Raw genomic sequence first — 17,642 nt, 5'->3', positions numbered from 1 at the left:
AAATTGCTGCTGTTTTCCCCCCATCGTGAATGGATTCGTGGTCAGTCAGACTTCATACTCACACACAACACAAGGAATCCAAATCAACATCGTCGTGCTCGCGACTACCTCCCTCCCGGTCGGTCTTGAAATGTCTCTCTGTCAAAAACCAAAATAATGCCACGCGACGCAATCCAACCTCCCTATTGTATACTACTGTATTTGTATTACAACATGCGCAGATACATGCATACAAGCATTTGATGCCAAATTATCTACTGACCAATCAATCAATAAACTAGTGTCCCTTCAAGGGGGCGGGAGATGACTTTTTTGTGAAAGTTCGAGGTCAGGCATGACATGTGTCTCCCTCTCTCTACTCTTTCAAACCATTTCCAAATAAATTTCTTATCCTTCTTCGCTGCTATAAATAAGTTTAGTTAGTCCAAAACAAACAGTAAATCCAGCCGCTCGACCCTGTCAACTTGATTACTACTTCAGTGGTGGTGTTATTGGTTTTCGACTTTCTTCAGACGACCTTCCAGAGGTCAACTCCATCCAATATCCAACCCATGGATGGATATTAACAAGCTGATGGGTTCACTGATTGTGCTCATCATGCCATAGCATTACTAGACTGACTCCGCATGTTCCCTCTTAACTTGCATGCACGATCAATCTTGCTTTCAGCTAGCTAATTTATCCAGGTTTTTTATAAAGACAAAGGACCTACCTTATTCTGGATATATATCTGATACAACAGTTCAGACAAAAGGTTATAGCCTGACAAATCAATAGTTGTATATAAACCAGATTACTCAGTTATTCCTGATACCAATCTTATATGTATTCGCAAAAATCAGCACCTAGTCATGCCAATATAAAAGCCTCAGGATCAAGAGGACTTTTACGGTACATTCTACTGCTAGTATATACTAGCAGTATATACAAGGGTAGTTTTGGTATTAGGTAAGAGTCTGAAAAGGGCTTTTTGGTCATTTAAATTAGAGAATTAATTTCAGCCGGATTAATTTTCCTTCGTTAGTTTTTCCTGGGGATGTCGTCATCCGTTTCTTCTCCGGCGTCGCTGCCCCTGGTGCACATCGCTCCCGCGCCGACGCCTCTTGCGTCTCCGGCGTCGCTGCCCCTGGCGCACATCGCTCCCGCGCCGACGCCTCTTGCGTCTCCGGCGTCGCTGCCCCTGGCGCACATCGCTCCCGCGCCGATGCCTCCGTACCGATTCCTCCAGTGCCGAGAGAAGCCGAACCTCCACGCGCCCGGCGTCTCCCTCGTCCCCGGCGCCTTGCCTCCAGCCCTAGCCTATTCTCTCCCGCATCCGATCTCCCACAGCTTGTGCCTTGCCCAAACCATGGCGGTGAGAGTGCACTCGTCGAGCCGGCAGCCTCCCCACGCCTCCCATCTCCGTCCTGGTTGCCCTGCCTGCCCTGCAGCCACTGGAGTGCTCCTGGTAAGAAGCTGACCTAAATTTGGTACTATTGTATTGATTAATTTATGCAATGGTTGTTTTGTTCTGCAATTTTTGTTGTGCTTAACCTTAATGTCGATATGAAAATTTACTATCTCATTATGAAAAAGAGGTGAGATTTTATCTTGTTGATTGACTTTGTTTTGGACGATCTGCCTTAGAACACTAGGTTGTATTTGATGAGACAAGTAGGATGAAAATCTCCATTCTGCAACTAGAATCGCATTAATCCTAGGTATATACCTAGATGAGTGTGCTATGTAAAATTAATGTAGCAGAGGTGCAAATTTTGCAACTTAAATTTGGTTTAAATTAAGGTATTATCCATATATGTAATAAAGCTGGTTCCATCGAACGTTTATATCACAGGTTATCATAAATCATTTGTTTTAATATTTGCCAACAGTCTATCAAGCCTTTATTACTTTGTAATTTGCAGGATGTTTTTCGCAAAGTTATATCACTTTTATCATTATTCTTACATGCAATTTTCGAATTGTGTTGTGATCTGTGTGTGAAAAATCTCATCTTTGTAGATACTTGATTTATGTGAAGACTTGCAAATTTGTAAAGATTTTTGTTAGTGATGTATGAAACGCAAGATGTTAACCTATATTTTAATTATGCTGATATGGTTCTTCTCTTTGTGTATTTTTACTGTGTATTAACAGTGTTGCACAATGGACGAGGATGAAGTTAGCTTGGAAGAGATGGAGGAGTATAACATGGTTGCTAGTAAGCTTTTTAGAAGCGAGGAAGATGGTTACAAGTTTTACAATGAATATGCAAGGTGTAAAGGTTTTAGCATTAGAAGGGACAAAGTGAAGCAATTTAGTGGTACCGAGCTAGTGTTCTGGAGGCGATTTTATTGCTCATGTGAAGGTTACAGGACATTGAAGAACTTTGAGAGAACCAATAGGAAAAGGGAGCCACGTGCGTTGACCCGCTATGGGTGTAAGGCAATGCTTGAAATTGAGCTCAATGGAGAGACAGGAATGTGGTTTGTATCAGGTTTTGAAGCTAGACATTCACATAGACTTGCTAACCCTGACCTGGTAGCTTTCTTAAGATCTCATCGTGAGGTAAATGATGCTCAAAAGGCTGAGGCCGTGGAGCTTGGAGTTGGCGGGCTTTGAACATGTCAAATAATGGAAGTAATGGAGAAGAATAATGGTGGGTATGATAAGGTTGGGTTCGTAACGTGAGACTTGTACAATTTTTTTGCCCGATACAAGAAGAAGAGAATTAAAGGTAGGGACGCTGATCTCGTGGTGAACCATCTGATGGCTCAGCAAGAACAAGACCCAGATTTTTTCTTTAGATACAGTATAGATGAAAAGGGTCGTCTGAGGAATTTATTTTGGGCCGACAGTCAATCCCAGCTTGACTATGAAGCATTCGGTGACGTGGTAATATTTGATAACCGTGTGAACCGGTACAATCTTCCATTTGTTCCTTTTGTTGGAGCTAACCATCATCGAAGCACAGTTATTTTTGGGTGTGGTATATTGTCAAATGAGTCTATTTCTTCATATGTTTGGCTGCTGCAAACTCTTTTGGAGGCAATGCACCCAAAAACATCCGAAATCATTGATCACTGATGGGGATGCATCAATGGCGAAGGCAATTAGGAAGGTTATGCCCAATACTGATCATAGATTGTGTAGTTGGCACATTGAGGAGAACATGAAACGTCACCTCCGTCGGCAAAAGCTTGCAGATTTTAAGAAATTCCTTTATGATGCTATGGATGTTGATGACTTTGAGAGATGTTGGGTTGAGTATAAAGCGAAGTATGGATTCAATGAAAATAACTTATGGATAAGCATGATGTACGAGCACTATTTTGGACCAGCTAACGTGAATGAGTTATTATGTACTAGATTGTTGACAACATCACACTTGCTATAGAATGCTCCAAATCCTCACAAATCCAAAAAGATAAGGTAATCATTTTATTTATCTCTACGTACTTTGAATTATACATCACAACACATGGTTTAATATCCATTAAATATGATATTTCATCATAGAATGTCCAAGACATTACAAGAGACAGCGAGGAGAGCAAACAATCAGAATCATGCATCCCTACTGATAAGGTAATCAAATAATTCATCTGTACTTACATTCAATTATACATCACTACGCAAGGTTTAATATCCATTACATATGATATTTCATCGTAGGATGTCCAAGACATAACGAGTGACAGCAAGAAGAGCAAACAATCAGAGTCATGCATCCATACTGATAAGGTAATCGTTTCATTTAATTGTACTTGCATTAATTATACATCACAACGCATGGTTTAATATCCATTAAAAATGTCATTTCATCATAGAATGTCCAAGACATACCAAGTGACAGCGACATAAAAACATCAGAAAAACGCATCGACAGCACAACACATGCCACTTCACACAAGGTAGTCAAAAAATTATACTTTTGTTACTATTTATTTGAATTACAACAGCATATGTCTCAAAACTTAACAAACACATATTATGCAGGATAGGCCAGAAACTGAGTCACTGACCCGAAAACTAATCATGCTGATAGAAGAGCAAGGAAAGGAGATGAAGGAGATGAAGCAGAATCAACAGTCCATGCATAACCAAATTCAATCACTCACCAACATAATAGCTGCATTCAAAGAGGAAAAGACAATACCAACTTCCAAGAACTCTAAGCCAAATGTTTGCAAAAGTTCCGACAAAGAAACACATATAATTAAAAAAAAGGTAAGACAGCATCTTACTTCTTCACTGTCTGTCAAATTTAATACTAATTATTTTTAAAATGCCAATTGAATAGCAGAAACCAAACCCACCAACTCAAACGCCCGTCATTGCCAAGTCACTTTCAGGATCAACACGAAGATTGCGTAAATCAACAATTAAATCAAATTCTGATTTCGTCTACAATTTAGGGGCTACAAAGAAGAAACCAAAGAATGCGCAAGCAAAGAATTTAATATCCAATGGTAAAAGTCCTATAATTATCATCACATCCTACTCTGCTTAATTTTTGTGTTGCAATTCACTTACAGATTTAACTTCAATGGCAGAGTTCAAGTGCACCGCAGAAGATGAGGAAACCATTAAAAGTATAATGAGTGCACCAGAATCACAACTAGTGGTGCATATCGATGATGTCTCAATTTCCCAAAAAACAATGCAAATTCTGACTAATCCAGTGACTGAATCAAGTACGAGCTATTTGGATGATCACGTAAGTTTACTAACCCGTGAAACTATTCTGTCATGCAACTACTAGCACAATCATAACCTGCCATTTTCCTCTACTTTTAAATAATCGATGCATACGTTACTTGTCGTACGTGAGAAAGATATGAAGGAAGGTACAGGGACTAGGGCAGAAGGTACGGTGTTCCTAGAGAAACCGTTAATAACAAGGTTGCTACAAAGAGATGGCGAACACTATGTTTCCAAAGACATCATCGATCGGGCAATGGCTAAAGCAACGGCAAATAGATATCTAAAGCATGATATGGTAATATTTATGCCACAATATATCAAATTTTCAGCAAGTTTATACTACTAATATATCCTACAAATGATTTCTTTGTACAGATTTTCCTCCCCATGAACATAAAAGAAAAACATTGGTACCTGGCAGTCATACACGCCAAACGCCGCATCATCCAAGTGCTTGACTCCATGGCGAATTCATCCACACAACGCAAGGAACTAAGAAAAGTTGTAAGTATTCTACTTAGAAATAAACCAAAAAGGACATGAACATACCGCAGTAATGACGTTTTCTCACATAACAGCTAGAAGGATTACAACAATATTTTCAGCTGTTGGAACCAGAAGAAAAGCACATAGCAACACAATGGCCTGACCATAATATTACTTCCTGGGAAGTCACGGTCGTACAGAATTTGCCATTACAAGGAGATCTGTATGTTATGCAGCCACTACAATAATAGTTTTTTTCACTACCTAAATGTATGTTATCACTTCTCTAATATAATTCAATTCTTCCAGCGTCTCATGTGGGCTCTTTGTACTAAAAAACATGGAGCACTGGCAAGGCAATAGGTTGTCGAAGGAATACACGCATGTAAGATGCACTAAATATTTTTGCATCTTCTTTACAAGTCCTCAATTGATTGTTTCTATCTAACAAATACCTTTATGAATTTTGCAGGAAGATATAAAATATTTTAGAAGGAAGTTAGCTGCAATTTTGGGGGGCGCTCAGAAGAAGGATAAAAAGATAAACTAATGGATGTTACACCTTCCAAGATACTAGTCGAAATCAATGACTTTGTTCTAATTCCTTTAATATAAGGAGTTAGTATTTTCAATAGTCTGTCCAGAGCAATTGAGCGTGTACCATTTTGTGCAACATACTCTAGTATCAGCGGTGTTATTTTAGACTAATCAAAACTCCACAAACAATTACACAACTGCAAGTTCAATAATAAATTTAAACCTTTCTATTTGGAATGTTCTGAAATTCTCAAAAACAATGTACCTCTGTTGTGCTGCAGCTATGACATTGCTTTCTTCCATCGGCAGCTTCGGTATAGGGCCTGTTCACGCTGTGACATAGCTAGAGCCAGAGCCATAGCATGCAACAAGAGGGTCTGCCTCGCGACAGCCATGGCCTGCTGCTGCTGCGGCATGCTGCCCTGCCGCTGCCACCTACCGCCGGCCGGCTGCCCCTGCCGATGCGGCAGTCAAGGTCCCCAGCAGGCCTTGCCCTCCCGTAGACCCAGCAGCCGGCGCCCTCCGGTAGACCCAGCAGCCGGCGACCTCTTGTAGACCCAGCAGCCGGCGCCGATTTGGGGATTTTTTTAGAAGAGATAGGGTTTTCGGTGGCCGGAAAATACACGAGAGGAGGAAAGGAGGAGGGAAATCGAATCGATTTCGATGGCAGCGGCGCTGATTTTGGCTCCCGGTGGCGGCGGCGACTGTGGCTGTCGACGGCGAGGGCGGCGCCGACAGAAGACAGCGGTGGCGATCGCCCATGCGAGCCGAGCGGATTCGGTTTGAGTCGATGCGGTGAAACGTGAAACGGATCTGACTAAGTGAGCTCGTGTTAATTTACAAAAATACCCCCCCATGAAAAAAAGATAAAAAGACAAATATACCCTATTCAATTTATAGGGCAGTATAATTAGAAGGGAAATCAGATAAATTTACACCGTTAGATCAAATATACTGGTAGTATATACTAGCAGTAGAATTTACCGTAAAAAAACTCAGCATCAAACCCTTCACCGAGCGTACAGCAAGTAATGAAACCTCTGACACTGATAGTAGTCATGAGCCAAAATCTGACTGGCTTGACACAGTAAGGGGGACTGCTACATCTATCTATTCCTGTACAGCAAGAAACTAGTCATGCCCAAGACATTAAACCAAACAAAATCCCTGGGATACATTCAAGCAAGATGGGCATATCACACAAATCCATATCAAGTGTCTCCCTGCGGCCCTGCTGTATCTGGATCTGGTGGTCAGAAACTGATGAAATCGTCCTTTTGTTCCTTCCTGTCCTGCTGAGATGAGGTGCCGCCCTTCTTGCCAAATATCATGTCGTCAAGATCCTGAAGCAACTCATCAGCACCAGAACCTGCTCGCTTCCCTACAGGGCCATCTTTAGTGCGGGGGGAGTTCTCTGGCTCCACGGTGACTGGAATCATGGCTGGCTCTGCCTCAGGCTCTGCAACAACAGGTTCCTTGAGTTCTTTATACTTGGAGAGAACCTTCTCAAGTTCATCGTGGACACTCAATGCCTCAAAGAGCTGAGCCTCGTTGTCACCAGCCGTCTCAATGATTCTCTGGATGGTGCGCTGACACTGTTGGCATTGCTGAACCAGGGTGGTAGTCAGGTCATCCTGCATGCATTTGAGGTGCAACCAGAAGTTTAGAACACTAACACGATAACAGAACACTAGCAATTTTATTTATTGGATGGAAGGCCTATAAAATTAACATATGGTAGAGTAATGTTATCCAGTAACTGTAAGTTAACTTCAGATATTGCTACAAACCAAAACTTAGATGTATATATATAATTTACCAAACTCAGATGACCATTTATCAAGGGGAAAAAAGAGAGAGAGCAGGCTCACCTTGAGAGCCTCTTTTTGTGGAGAAGAAGAAAGCACCGTGGAAAGAAGTTCAACGCTATTACGAGCCACCTCAAAAGCTTCATTGACTTGCACAGCAGGAACAACGTGGACTGGCGCAAAACTTTCATCTGGAATTTCTTGATACCCTTCCTGTGCTGCAGCAGAATATGGTTCAGCTGAAGGTGCTGAACGGGGAGGAGTAAATATTGGTGCCAGACTCTCATCATCACGCCCAGGAAAGCGAATTCCCCTTGATCTTAAGCTCTGCGAAGAATATTGAATGTAAACTGAATAAGCCTGGCTAACAGAAACCCACAGTAATAGTGTCCAGATGTAACGATTACTTCAGCCTTTCAGACACAACTATGTATGTGGTCAACGAATGAAGTCCGATCGACATACATCAGATTTCTTTATCGAATATATAAAAGCAGCAAGTTTATATGAATAATCCACCAAATGCGTAAGGAGAATAATAGTTTCATTTGTTCTTGGTAGATCGTTCATAAGCATTATTGTTTCAGGTTAAAGTGCACTAAATTGATGTAAGCAGAAATCATTACTTGTTATGTACCTTGTAAGTCTCTTCATACACCGGAAGGTAGCGGAGCTCATCTCCTGACTCTCCCCATGCTTCAATAAGCATAAGTGCCTTGTTTCTGTTGTTGACTACAGTCTGTGGATCATCGATCAGTTTTACCATCTCATCAAGGACCCGCTCAGCAGCAATCTCAGAGAAAGCCTTCTCGCAGTTTTTCACAACGGTCTCAAGGAGGACAAGAGCAAGATATTGCACTCGTGGATTCTTCAACATGATGCGTCTCTTGATGGCACGGATCAGCTCAATGCTGTTGACATTTCCAGTGTTAACCATATCACATATCTCAAGATTGGTGGCCCAATCAGGAGCATCCATGGTCTCCAGTGTGGCCTCATCGACTATCTTGTCCGCCATGTTCTGGCCTTGGAAGAATTCTTTCATCTTGAAACTCATGTTACTGACACCAGCTGACATCTTCCGGCTAACTTCTGCCCCACTTACCTTGAGCCGCTCACCCAAGGCATTGACCTTATCCATCAGATTGTCACCCATGTTGATGTCAATGGAGGGAGGGCTTTATCTGCAGCAGCATAGAGAGGCCGCATCAGGATGAGGTAATGAAGAAGAAAATATTTGTCTCGTGTGCTACTAGAGCTATGACAAGGCTAGCCAACACAAGAGAAACATGCAAGTAGATGAACAAAGTGAAGAATATGAATTCCGATCTATTAACCCCAAAAAAAAGGAATATAGTGTGTAATTCATAGATGAGCCTTGAAATAATAGACATGATCTTTGTGTAATACTACAGCACACATACAACTAGAAAGAGTGTACTGTGTCTGTGTGGTCTGCCCAAATACAGAGATACAAGATGTGGGCAGCGGAGCGATTTTCTTTGAGAGAATACAGTAGATGATACAGGTGCACCCAAGAAATTACTCCTACTCGTCAAGACATGGCATGAACTCAAGTATCGTAGAGATGGTTAAACAAAGAAAAGGAGAAGTGGAAATTTGGGGATAGGGTTTTAGGCTTAGCATCATATGGGGGCATGGATTAAGCGGTAATTAGTAACCTGGATCGAACATTCGAACCCGGGGGCAACAGTAATTAATTAATCTCGAACGAGTCCATCTATGTCTCTCCTCGTAGGAGGAGATGGAGATGGAGATGGAGATGAGGCGCGATGGATGAGATGATCGGCAAAGAAAGAGCGCGACTAACCTGGCGTCCGCCGCGCTTCTTCGCCGGCGCAAGCGCAACCCGCGAGCGCTGTTCCACTTTCCCTTCGCTTTGGTCCCAACTCCAACGCAAGAGGACGACGACTAGTAGTCGATGGATTCCTTCTTCTGTATTTCCCCCTTGCCTAGTCTTCTTTGCTTTCCTCGCATCTATCTAAAAGTTACTGGTATAAGTAGGAGTATTATCGATTTTGGATTTTATGGAAACCCTCACGTTCTCTAATACTTCAGTTATTATTATTAACTAGAAAAAATAACCGTGCATTACAACACGGGTGAAATATATTTTAATCTTACTATTATTATATGGTTTAGTTAAGATAAAATTTACTGTGAGAGTTTGCTTAGATATATATATATTTTTATAAAATCATGAGCTGCAGTTAGGAATCCGATCGTCTCAAGTTAGCGTGCGAGTTTTTTAAACATATTTCTTATATGATTCCTTATGTATTACCAAAAGTGAACGATCTTAATAACCGACTCAAATACGGATATGTATTTCCAAAAACAAACGAACTTAAAAACCTACTGTGATACACGGATGACATACCAAAATACTAGCAAAAACATCTTTAATTTTTATAATAGTAGAGATAAGATAAAATTCCAATAGTAATCATACGGAGGGCAATGCCACATCTTATTAGGGTTTTCCTTTCTTAAAACCTCACCAATATGCATAGGGATTTTTGCCTTGTTTTTTAATCAAATTCCATCAAAGACACCAAAAGAGTTTTTCCTTGGATAGATCATTATCGTAATCATCAAATAATCTGAATTCCACATTTCGCAAATATTTTATTTATGTCTAATGTGACAGATTAACTTCCCCGCAAAAAAAAATGTTACAGATTAACTGTAAGATTAATAAATATGACTGAGGTTTGGGGTTTTCATTCTAAATTTAGCCCTAACACTAACAGTTTTCTTAATATAATAAATATAAATCTACAATAACAATGTAGTAGTAACACATTTCGAGAGTCCTAATAGCTGTCGTGTGCATATGTGAGTATTTTACATACTAAAAGGATTTTATTTTTCACATCTCGCACATACACAAAATAGCGAACGAGTATAGTACGATTATTACAACATCTGAGTTGATTACATGGTTATTACATACTCCTGTACTCCGTATATAACACCACCCTTAGCCTTAGAAAATCCCATTTTTCAGAACTCAGAGTTCAGCTAAAAAACTCTTTGAATTCAGAGCTTGCGATCGCAGGGACGGACGGGTTCAAAGCCAATGACTCGCTTGTTTGACAGTAATGGCCTTTGGCCTGGATTCTCAACTTCACACGCTTTCTATTGCTCAATCTATTTTTCAGCACCCAGCTTACAAGTCCCATTCATTTATTACTCCTTTTGTTATTTCTCCTGTCACCCTCGCATATCAACATTTTCACTGTTCTGCACAGCCCATCTTTGTCATAATATATTGATCATCACTAAGGTGCCAACAGTGTTAACAACCAATTTCGCAATAGTAGTTTTAGATCACTGGACTAGTAATTTATCCCCAGAAACAACATAAATGAATAACTTAAAGACAGCAGCTCTATTTTATCAACATCCAAGCACCATATTGGCGTCAGGAAGTTCAGAAACGAGTAACATCATCAGAATATCAGTCAGACATGTTGCGCCCGAGTATAACTTCGAGGCAACAAACTAAGAGACTATCATAACACTTTGACCATTGTATCTCCAAACCTGGAGATCAAAATCGAATATATATACATGGAACAAAAGGAAAACAGGAAAAAAATTAACCGCAAAAAACAAAATCCCACATGTTGGGCTTCTTCTGTTAACAAGCATGCACCCCATAGACAACATGCCAGATTGAGTGCCCAGGCCGCGTTGCTGTGCAGTTCTGACCCAAAGAATACTCATATGACGCAATAATATTTGTGTGCAAACAATGAACGAACGCATCATGTGTGGCTGGGATTCAGCTGGGTAAAATCATCATACTAGGCCTGTCAACAATCACAGGGATTTTATCAGTTATTGCTACATATAACTCAAGTGTGTACCAAATGATACCGTGAAGAGCCACCTGACCAGGGCCTTCAATAACTCACAAGATTTGCATGACAGTAACAGCCTCCCCTTCATGATTAGTATGGGTTAGGATACCGAAGTTTAAAAGGTTCTGCCAGGAAAAATTGCAATGTCGGCAGCAGTTCATCTGCTGTGTCAAAAAGAAATGAAGGTAACTTCATTGAGAAATCCAGACCTGAAAAATAAAAGGAGTAGCACATTTGTTATGTCATTCATCAGATAGTTCCTGTTGTTGAGCAAATCACCTTTGGAACAGTACATCACAGGAGGCAGTAAATGAGGAAAAAAAACATGAAAAAAGGTAATTTCTTGCGGCTATAATGCTTGCTTCATAATAATAATTAATAAACTACAAAACCAGATGTATCGTACAGAAAAAAGGAATCACCATGTGCAAAGATTTTTTAAGTCAAAGTGTATTGTGCATTATGTGGCGCAACCACATGCAATGATGCAAGGTATGCTCTAGCATGGTACCAGCTATATCTATGTTCAGCTGATTTTATTTTAAATGTAAGTTGTACTCCATCCGAAACTCATCCACCATGTAACAAAACCAATGAACTATACACATGCATGTAACCAATAAATACTAAGATTGCTTCTTAGGTTCCAGTCAACAATTTAATTTAACACAGAGATTACAAATAGGTCTTAGACTTTTGGAAAAACCAAAGAGTATATAGCAAGCTTCTATAGAAATTATTATGATGTCTGCTGTATATGCTGATCAACTAGAACCTGGCTCCATGAAATCAAAACACGGTAAGGAAGTAGAAGAGTTAAGGCTTTAATGAACTCAAAACCCAGTAAACGGAACATAGTAGGTGCCACCATGCGTCAGTGCAACAAAGAAAAAATAGAAGGGAAAGAAGCTCAGGTCAGTACAGAACAAAACTGAGAAAGCGGAGTTTCATCGCCATGGTTGTGAGAGTGAGATGGCACTGTCCGATGAATCTGCTCCTCGACCTCTAAAGATAGCAGATTTGAGCGCATTATACTGATCAACGACTGAGTTGTACAATGACTCTGAGAATTTCTCTCTGCACTGTAAAAACAAGAAGAACCAAAGACATTCAACTTCACAAATAAAAAAAGGAAGGCTTAAACAGATGAGGCAATATCAATAAGTAACACTATCAGTGAGCAAGTCTGAAAGTTCAAAGTTCTGTAAACTGTTTACAAAATAAGAAAGGTTCTTAGCCTAAACCCTGGAGACAAGGGGCCTACAAGAGTAACAGCAATGAGAATTTTCAAATCCAACTACCAATCTCAAGCTAGCACGGGTGAATATCATATGCAAAAGTGGAATATAAACTGAGCTGCACAATGATGAAATTACAACTTATTTTGCACCCTCTACAAAAGTAAATTGATGTAGCTTAGTTTCACGTTCTGAAGAAGATATATGCACAAATGTGTCTGTTCACCCTGAAAAATAGGTTAAATGATGGGGCCAACACTTGATGCATGATTTTGACATATCCATTAATTTCAGCTACCCTAACACTATAAATATTCAGCCATTCCCAGCATAGAGAAAAAACAATGAAATTTGGGCAAGAGTTCATCATGATCAATAATCAGTAAGAAGGCAAACAGAGTCCTGAAAGCTAATCTAATGGTTATTGTTCTACCTGAAGACTGGGCAGAAGCACCCACCCCCACCAAAGGGAATTACACAAAAATAAGTAAAATCGGTAAATCATTAGAAATGCCTGTTACAGTGTTACTTAACAAAATAACTAGAAGTCAGAGAATAACACTATCCAGATATTAAACATGATAATCTACAACCAACATTCAGAACAAACCTCGTCGACATTTTGGGTATGAACCGTAATGTCGCTGTACTTTATCTCTTCAGTTACTGACAAGCCTACACCATGGAAGGATATAACCCTTTGCTCACCAATCTCTTTCTCAACCTATTCAAATATAAAAGTTCAAACAAATACTCTGATAAATGTCTAAAGTAATACAGTAAGAGGTTGCAACTGAATATACCTTCTGTGGTGGAGGCATAACCTCATAGCAGAGCAGTGAGAGTGGATATATGTGCCCAGGAACACCAGAATGCTCCAGAAGCCTCCTCATGTTGTCCACTGCAGATGCATCAAATGGTGCCTGTCCTTGTTTTTGTAAGTAGCAGACAAGATACAGACAAGTGGTAAGTTGGAATTATACATTTGGCAAACAAAATAGAAATTAGATTTGGTAAACATGATAAGCTAATCAAATCATATGGAACAACAAAACCAAGCCAGATAACATACCGGATGCCATTCTCCTGTCAAAGGATCCGGACGATCTCTACCACCACTTGGTGCTATCCAAATTATCTGTGAACCGCCACTACATGTCATAAAAGATAAAACATGAGCAACCCAATGTAACAAGGAGGTGAAGTACATGCGTTTGCGTTAAGAAGAAACAAATTCAGATCTATGAAGGATTAATGGTGAATGCAGAATAATTCCTTGAATAGTCTTGACTGCACTGCAACTAGGTGCTAAATTTGACACATTATAAAACTAGCATGTGTATTATATTTTCTATTACTAAGTACTAACTATATATGTTCTATTATACATGGTTAAACAATCAAGTCAAAAAGGCCTAATATTTATAAGTAAAAAGGATGAAAACTAACATGTTACTATAAGGGAAGAATACCGTAAAAGTAAAGCCATTTCCTTCAGACTACGAGTATTTGCCCTCCTCTTCATATCAACTAGCTCAGGAAAATCATTCATATGCTTTTTTGAGTACACACAAATGAGGTTTCTGCAGGGAGAAAATTCCTTTATGAAATTAGTATTTCCAGGCAATAGAAACACTAGAAACAGAAAAGACAACTCAGCCATATGAGCTTCTGGGGTGGATTAAAAAACCTTCCCATACTAAATGGCTTGCAGAGAGGATCTGTAACAACCCTATCACCAGCAACATAAACCTACGATGGCATATTAGTGATAATGTGATTAGTCAATAGCATATGACGATTCACATGTAAATTATCCAAGTATGTCCAAATTACTGTCGTACTATGTTTTCGCTGATCCATGGGTTGCTTCTTTCAAGCAGCAAAGCAATGATTGCTGGATCTGCTTCTGTCTGATGGTTAGACATCAGAACAACATTATGGCCCTACAATAACAAACAATTTCAGAAAATGCATAAGAATCTTTAGTAAACAATTAAAAGAATTATTCGACAGCTCTAAAGCATGACAGAAGTATGTTAGGATAATTACTACAAACACCTAAGTACCTAGCGTCGGGTGCTTCCAGCAATGACAGAAGGTCAGAAGCAACTTACACAAAAATCATCCGGTGTGAGGGACGTCATGTGCTGACATACACTGGAAACACTTTTATCACTAAAGCATAAGAATTGGCACATGATGTTTGTTCTCATCATTCTCTTCTATCAGACATCTCTAAATAACTATGAAACCAAAAAATCAAACATTGATGTGAGGTAGATCATATCTAGTTGAAGCTTTCTTATGGCCGTCTCTTGCTGTTGATGCTTATATATCAAAACCCTTGGAAGGAGGGGAACCTCTGTTAGTATGTATCATGATATTACTATCAACGACGCTGGGAGGATTACCTCTCCTGTTCATCTAAAAAATGAAGGGTCGATTCCAGAGAGGTCTTTGGAGGGTGCTATCTATCCTAGTTCTTTTAACCCTAGATATGTGATTCATGGGTTATTGGTTTGTTCTGTTTACTAAACCATGGCAGCTTGCACTCACCAAGATGTTGAAGAGGATTGATTATCAAAGAAGATGTTTGATCAGAAATAAATACAGAAAATAGATAGTACAATGGAGTTTAGATGAACTAACCTGTTGGAGCTTCTGTTCCATGTCTTGGAAAATGGATATATTACCAACATATGAATTTCTGGGCATATGAAATAAAAAGTTAGCATGATAAGGAAGACATACCTATAAGCTATACAGATAAATTATAACACATGTGAATGTTGCAAGTTTGACGGCATGCCACGGTAATAAGCAAAACCAAAATGTGTTAATAGATATCACTTTTCTTGTTGAAGGTATATCTATGACTAAGCCATTAGTTAAAAAAACTAGCTACTTATGGAGAGGATGGGAACAACAATGTCTTCAAGGACTGGGAAAGCAGGTAATATCTTATGCTTTGATTAAAGAATATTGCCTTCACCTATACAGGGTATCTATATCCTCACTGCACCCATCAAAACAATACGGTCATGTCGCACGACATGACAGAAATATCTGCCATCTATGTGAAATGTGATTAAAGCATTTGTGCTACAAACTGTGGAAATATACTACATACCATGAATGGGCAAAAAAAGGGGAAGATTGAAAGGGTCCTCGATACCTATAGGGGAAGAGATTTGCATTACCTATAGTCTACAAGGGGCCTAATGTAGTTCTGACCAAACATGTAATAGTCGAATGGTTCCCTGACAGCTTTGTGATAAGGCGGAAAGGTAAACGGATTCTGCAAAAGGAGGAGGCAGCTTGGTATAAAAGGGGGCATAAAAGAAAAATGTCAGAGGAAATCAGGAAGATAATGACAGGAGGTAGAACCTCTACATCGAGCAGAACACAATCGAACAGGGCCACCATGTTTGAAAGCACGATGTCGTGTGCATTTGGATCCCTGCTCTGCATAACCTGATAAGGCAGAGTATCCCCGTGGCCATATGAGCCGATGATCTAATTGCAATTGCAGCAGATAGAAAAGAAGAAATGTTACCGCGTCCTTGTAGTTGTAGTATAGCTCTTCTAGATTGGCAGCGACATCTGCAGGCAGCTTCCCTTTCTCCACTTCCTTTCTGATATGCAAAATGAGCTCTGCACATGACAGGAATCGAGAAGTGAGCAGAGCACCTCGTGGTTTCATCTCATCTAGATTCTAGAGCATCTAAAGGTAGAGTGATTTTCTAGGTCCAATATATCCAAGGCACAACTAATATAAGGATAATAATAATCGAGCAATTCACCAACCAACCATGTCCATGCATCGAGGATTCCAATGCGACCCCCATACTAACTAAGTAGCAATGCGAATGCGAATGCGAATGGAGTTTGTGAGATTGGGAAATGGAGGGGAGAGAACCTTGCTCGTTGCGCGCGTCGAGGAGGGGAGAGGGGCCCACCACCTCGGAGGCGAGGACGGCGCCCTTGGCCGGCACCCGCGGCCCTCGGGCCGCCGGCCTCCAGGCGGCCTTGGCTTCGAAGCGGAGGGCGCCGCGGCGGGAGCAGCAGAGCCTCGCCGGCGCGGGCAGGATGGCGGTCCACGCCGGCGACGGCGAGGAGGCGAGCGGCGGCGCCTGCATAGAAGAAGCTTCTAGAAACCTAATCCGAAAGGGGGTTGTTACCCTAGTGGGGACTGGGTTGGGAGTGGTCGCCGGAGCGCTTCGGGATTTGTGCCAAACCCACCCTCCATCTCCATCTCCATCTCCATCTCCAGCCCAATTATTTCTTTTTCTATTTTCTCTTGTATATATTTTCACTTCCGTTGTATCATTGCCTATTGTCCCCCTACGATATCAAAAACGAACTGTATCATACGATTTGTTTTCGTAGTTCTTTTATTAGATACGGAAACGAATACAAATTACCTTGAATACAAATAAGATTGAACACAAATACAGAAACAAATATTTATCAGAACACGAAACCACAGACAAATACCATAATATATTTTAAGCTCATTTTATACACAAAGTTTGATCATAAACTAAACATGTACAATATTATTGGTATAAATACATGTCTAGCTGGTATTACAACACATAATACATATAGTATATTTTATAAAAAAATATTTAAAAGTTTAAATAAAATTATTAGTGTGGACTAATGTTAAAAGACTAGAACTAGAGCTAGAACGAAATGGGGTATGTTTTTATGCCTTCAGCGAATATCCAAATATTATTGTGCACCGGATATCTGTATTATTATTTATAGAAAAAGTGCTCGTGCGTTACAATGGGAAAAAAACTAATGTTATGATAATGATTATAGTTATTTTATAATTCCATGGGAGTTATATGAGATAGTTCTAAACATAAACAATGAATTAAATCTATACCTAACCCTAAATTCATTCCTCTTCTCTCCCACCGAGAGCGATGGCGGCGGCACATTTCCCCACCTGTGCAGCGAAATAATATGATATAGTTCGATTT

General features: G+C 40.1%; 2 protein-coding genes across 6 annotated transcripts; both read right to left on the bottom strand.

Annotated features, from left to right (window-relative positions):
* Nucleotides 1-6,587: 6,587 nt before the first annotated feature.
* Nucleotides 6,588-9,495, bottom strand: LOC127785662 (TOM1-like protein 1). Its single transcript, XM_052313056.1, has 4 exons — nucleotides 9,349-9,495; nucleotides 8,155-8,701; nucleotides 7,581-7,844; nucleotides 6,588-7,343 (listed from the first exon to the last, which is right to left on the bottom strand). Exons 2-4 carry the CDS (start codon nucleotides 8,671-8,673, stop codon nucleotides 6,963-6,965), a joined length of 1,164 nt encoding a protein of 387 aa, XP_052169016.1. The 5' UTR covers nucleotides 8,674-8,701; nucleotides 9,349-9,495; the 3' UTR covers nucleotides 6,588-6,962.
* A 1,121-nt stretch (nucleotides 9,496-10,616) lies between these two features.
* Nucleotides 10,617-16,914, bottom strand: LOC127752804 (glycerol-3-phosphate acyltransferase, chloroplastic). Of its 5 annotated transcripts, none has more exons than XM_052278217.1 (14): nucleotides 16,568-16,914; nucleotides 16,205-16,302; nucleotides 16,036-16,122; nucleotides 15,849-15,946; nucleotides 15,298-15,355; nucleotides 14,490-14,591; nucleotides 14,336-14,397; nucleotides 14,118-14,228; nucleotides 13,718-13,796; nucleotides 13,449-13,568; nucleotides 13,256-13,369; nucleotides 12,340-12,489; nucleotides 11,462-11,616; nucleotides 10,624-11,356 (listed from the first exon to the last, which is right to left on the bottom strand). In XM_052278217.1, the coding sequence occupies exons 1-12, from the start codon at nucleotides 16,785-16,787 to the stop codon at nucleotides 12,355-12,357; spliced, it is 1,284 nt and encodes a 427-aa protein (XP_052134177.1). In that variant the 5' UTR covers nucleotides 16,788-16,914; the 3' UTR covers nucleotides 10,624-11,356; nucleotides 11,462-11,616; nucleotides 12,340-12,354. The 5 variants fall into 5 exon arrangements, with proteins under 5 accessions (XP_052134178.1, XP_052134176.1, XP_052134173.1 ...); XM_052278214.1 differs by having other exon boundaries at nucleotides 10,626-11,356; nucleotides 12,330-12,489; XM_052278218.1 differs by having other exon boundaries at nucleotides 10,617-11,356; nucleotides 11,442-12,489.
* Nucleotides 16,915-17,642: the final 728 nt, after the last annotated feature.

The sequence above is a fragment of the Oryza glaberrima genome, chromosome 10, assembly GCF_000147395.1.
Source record: "Oryza glaberrima chromosome 10, OglaRS2, whole genome shotgun sequence".
In the NCBI taxonomy this organism is placed as follows: Eukaryota; Viridiplantae; Streptophyta; class Magnoliopsida; order Poales; family Poaceae; genus Oryza; species Oryza glaberrima.
Note: the sequence above shows the minus strand (reverse complement) of the source record. Positions and strands in the feature narration are given on the sequence as shown.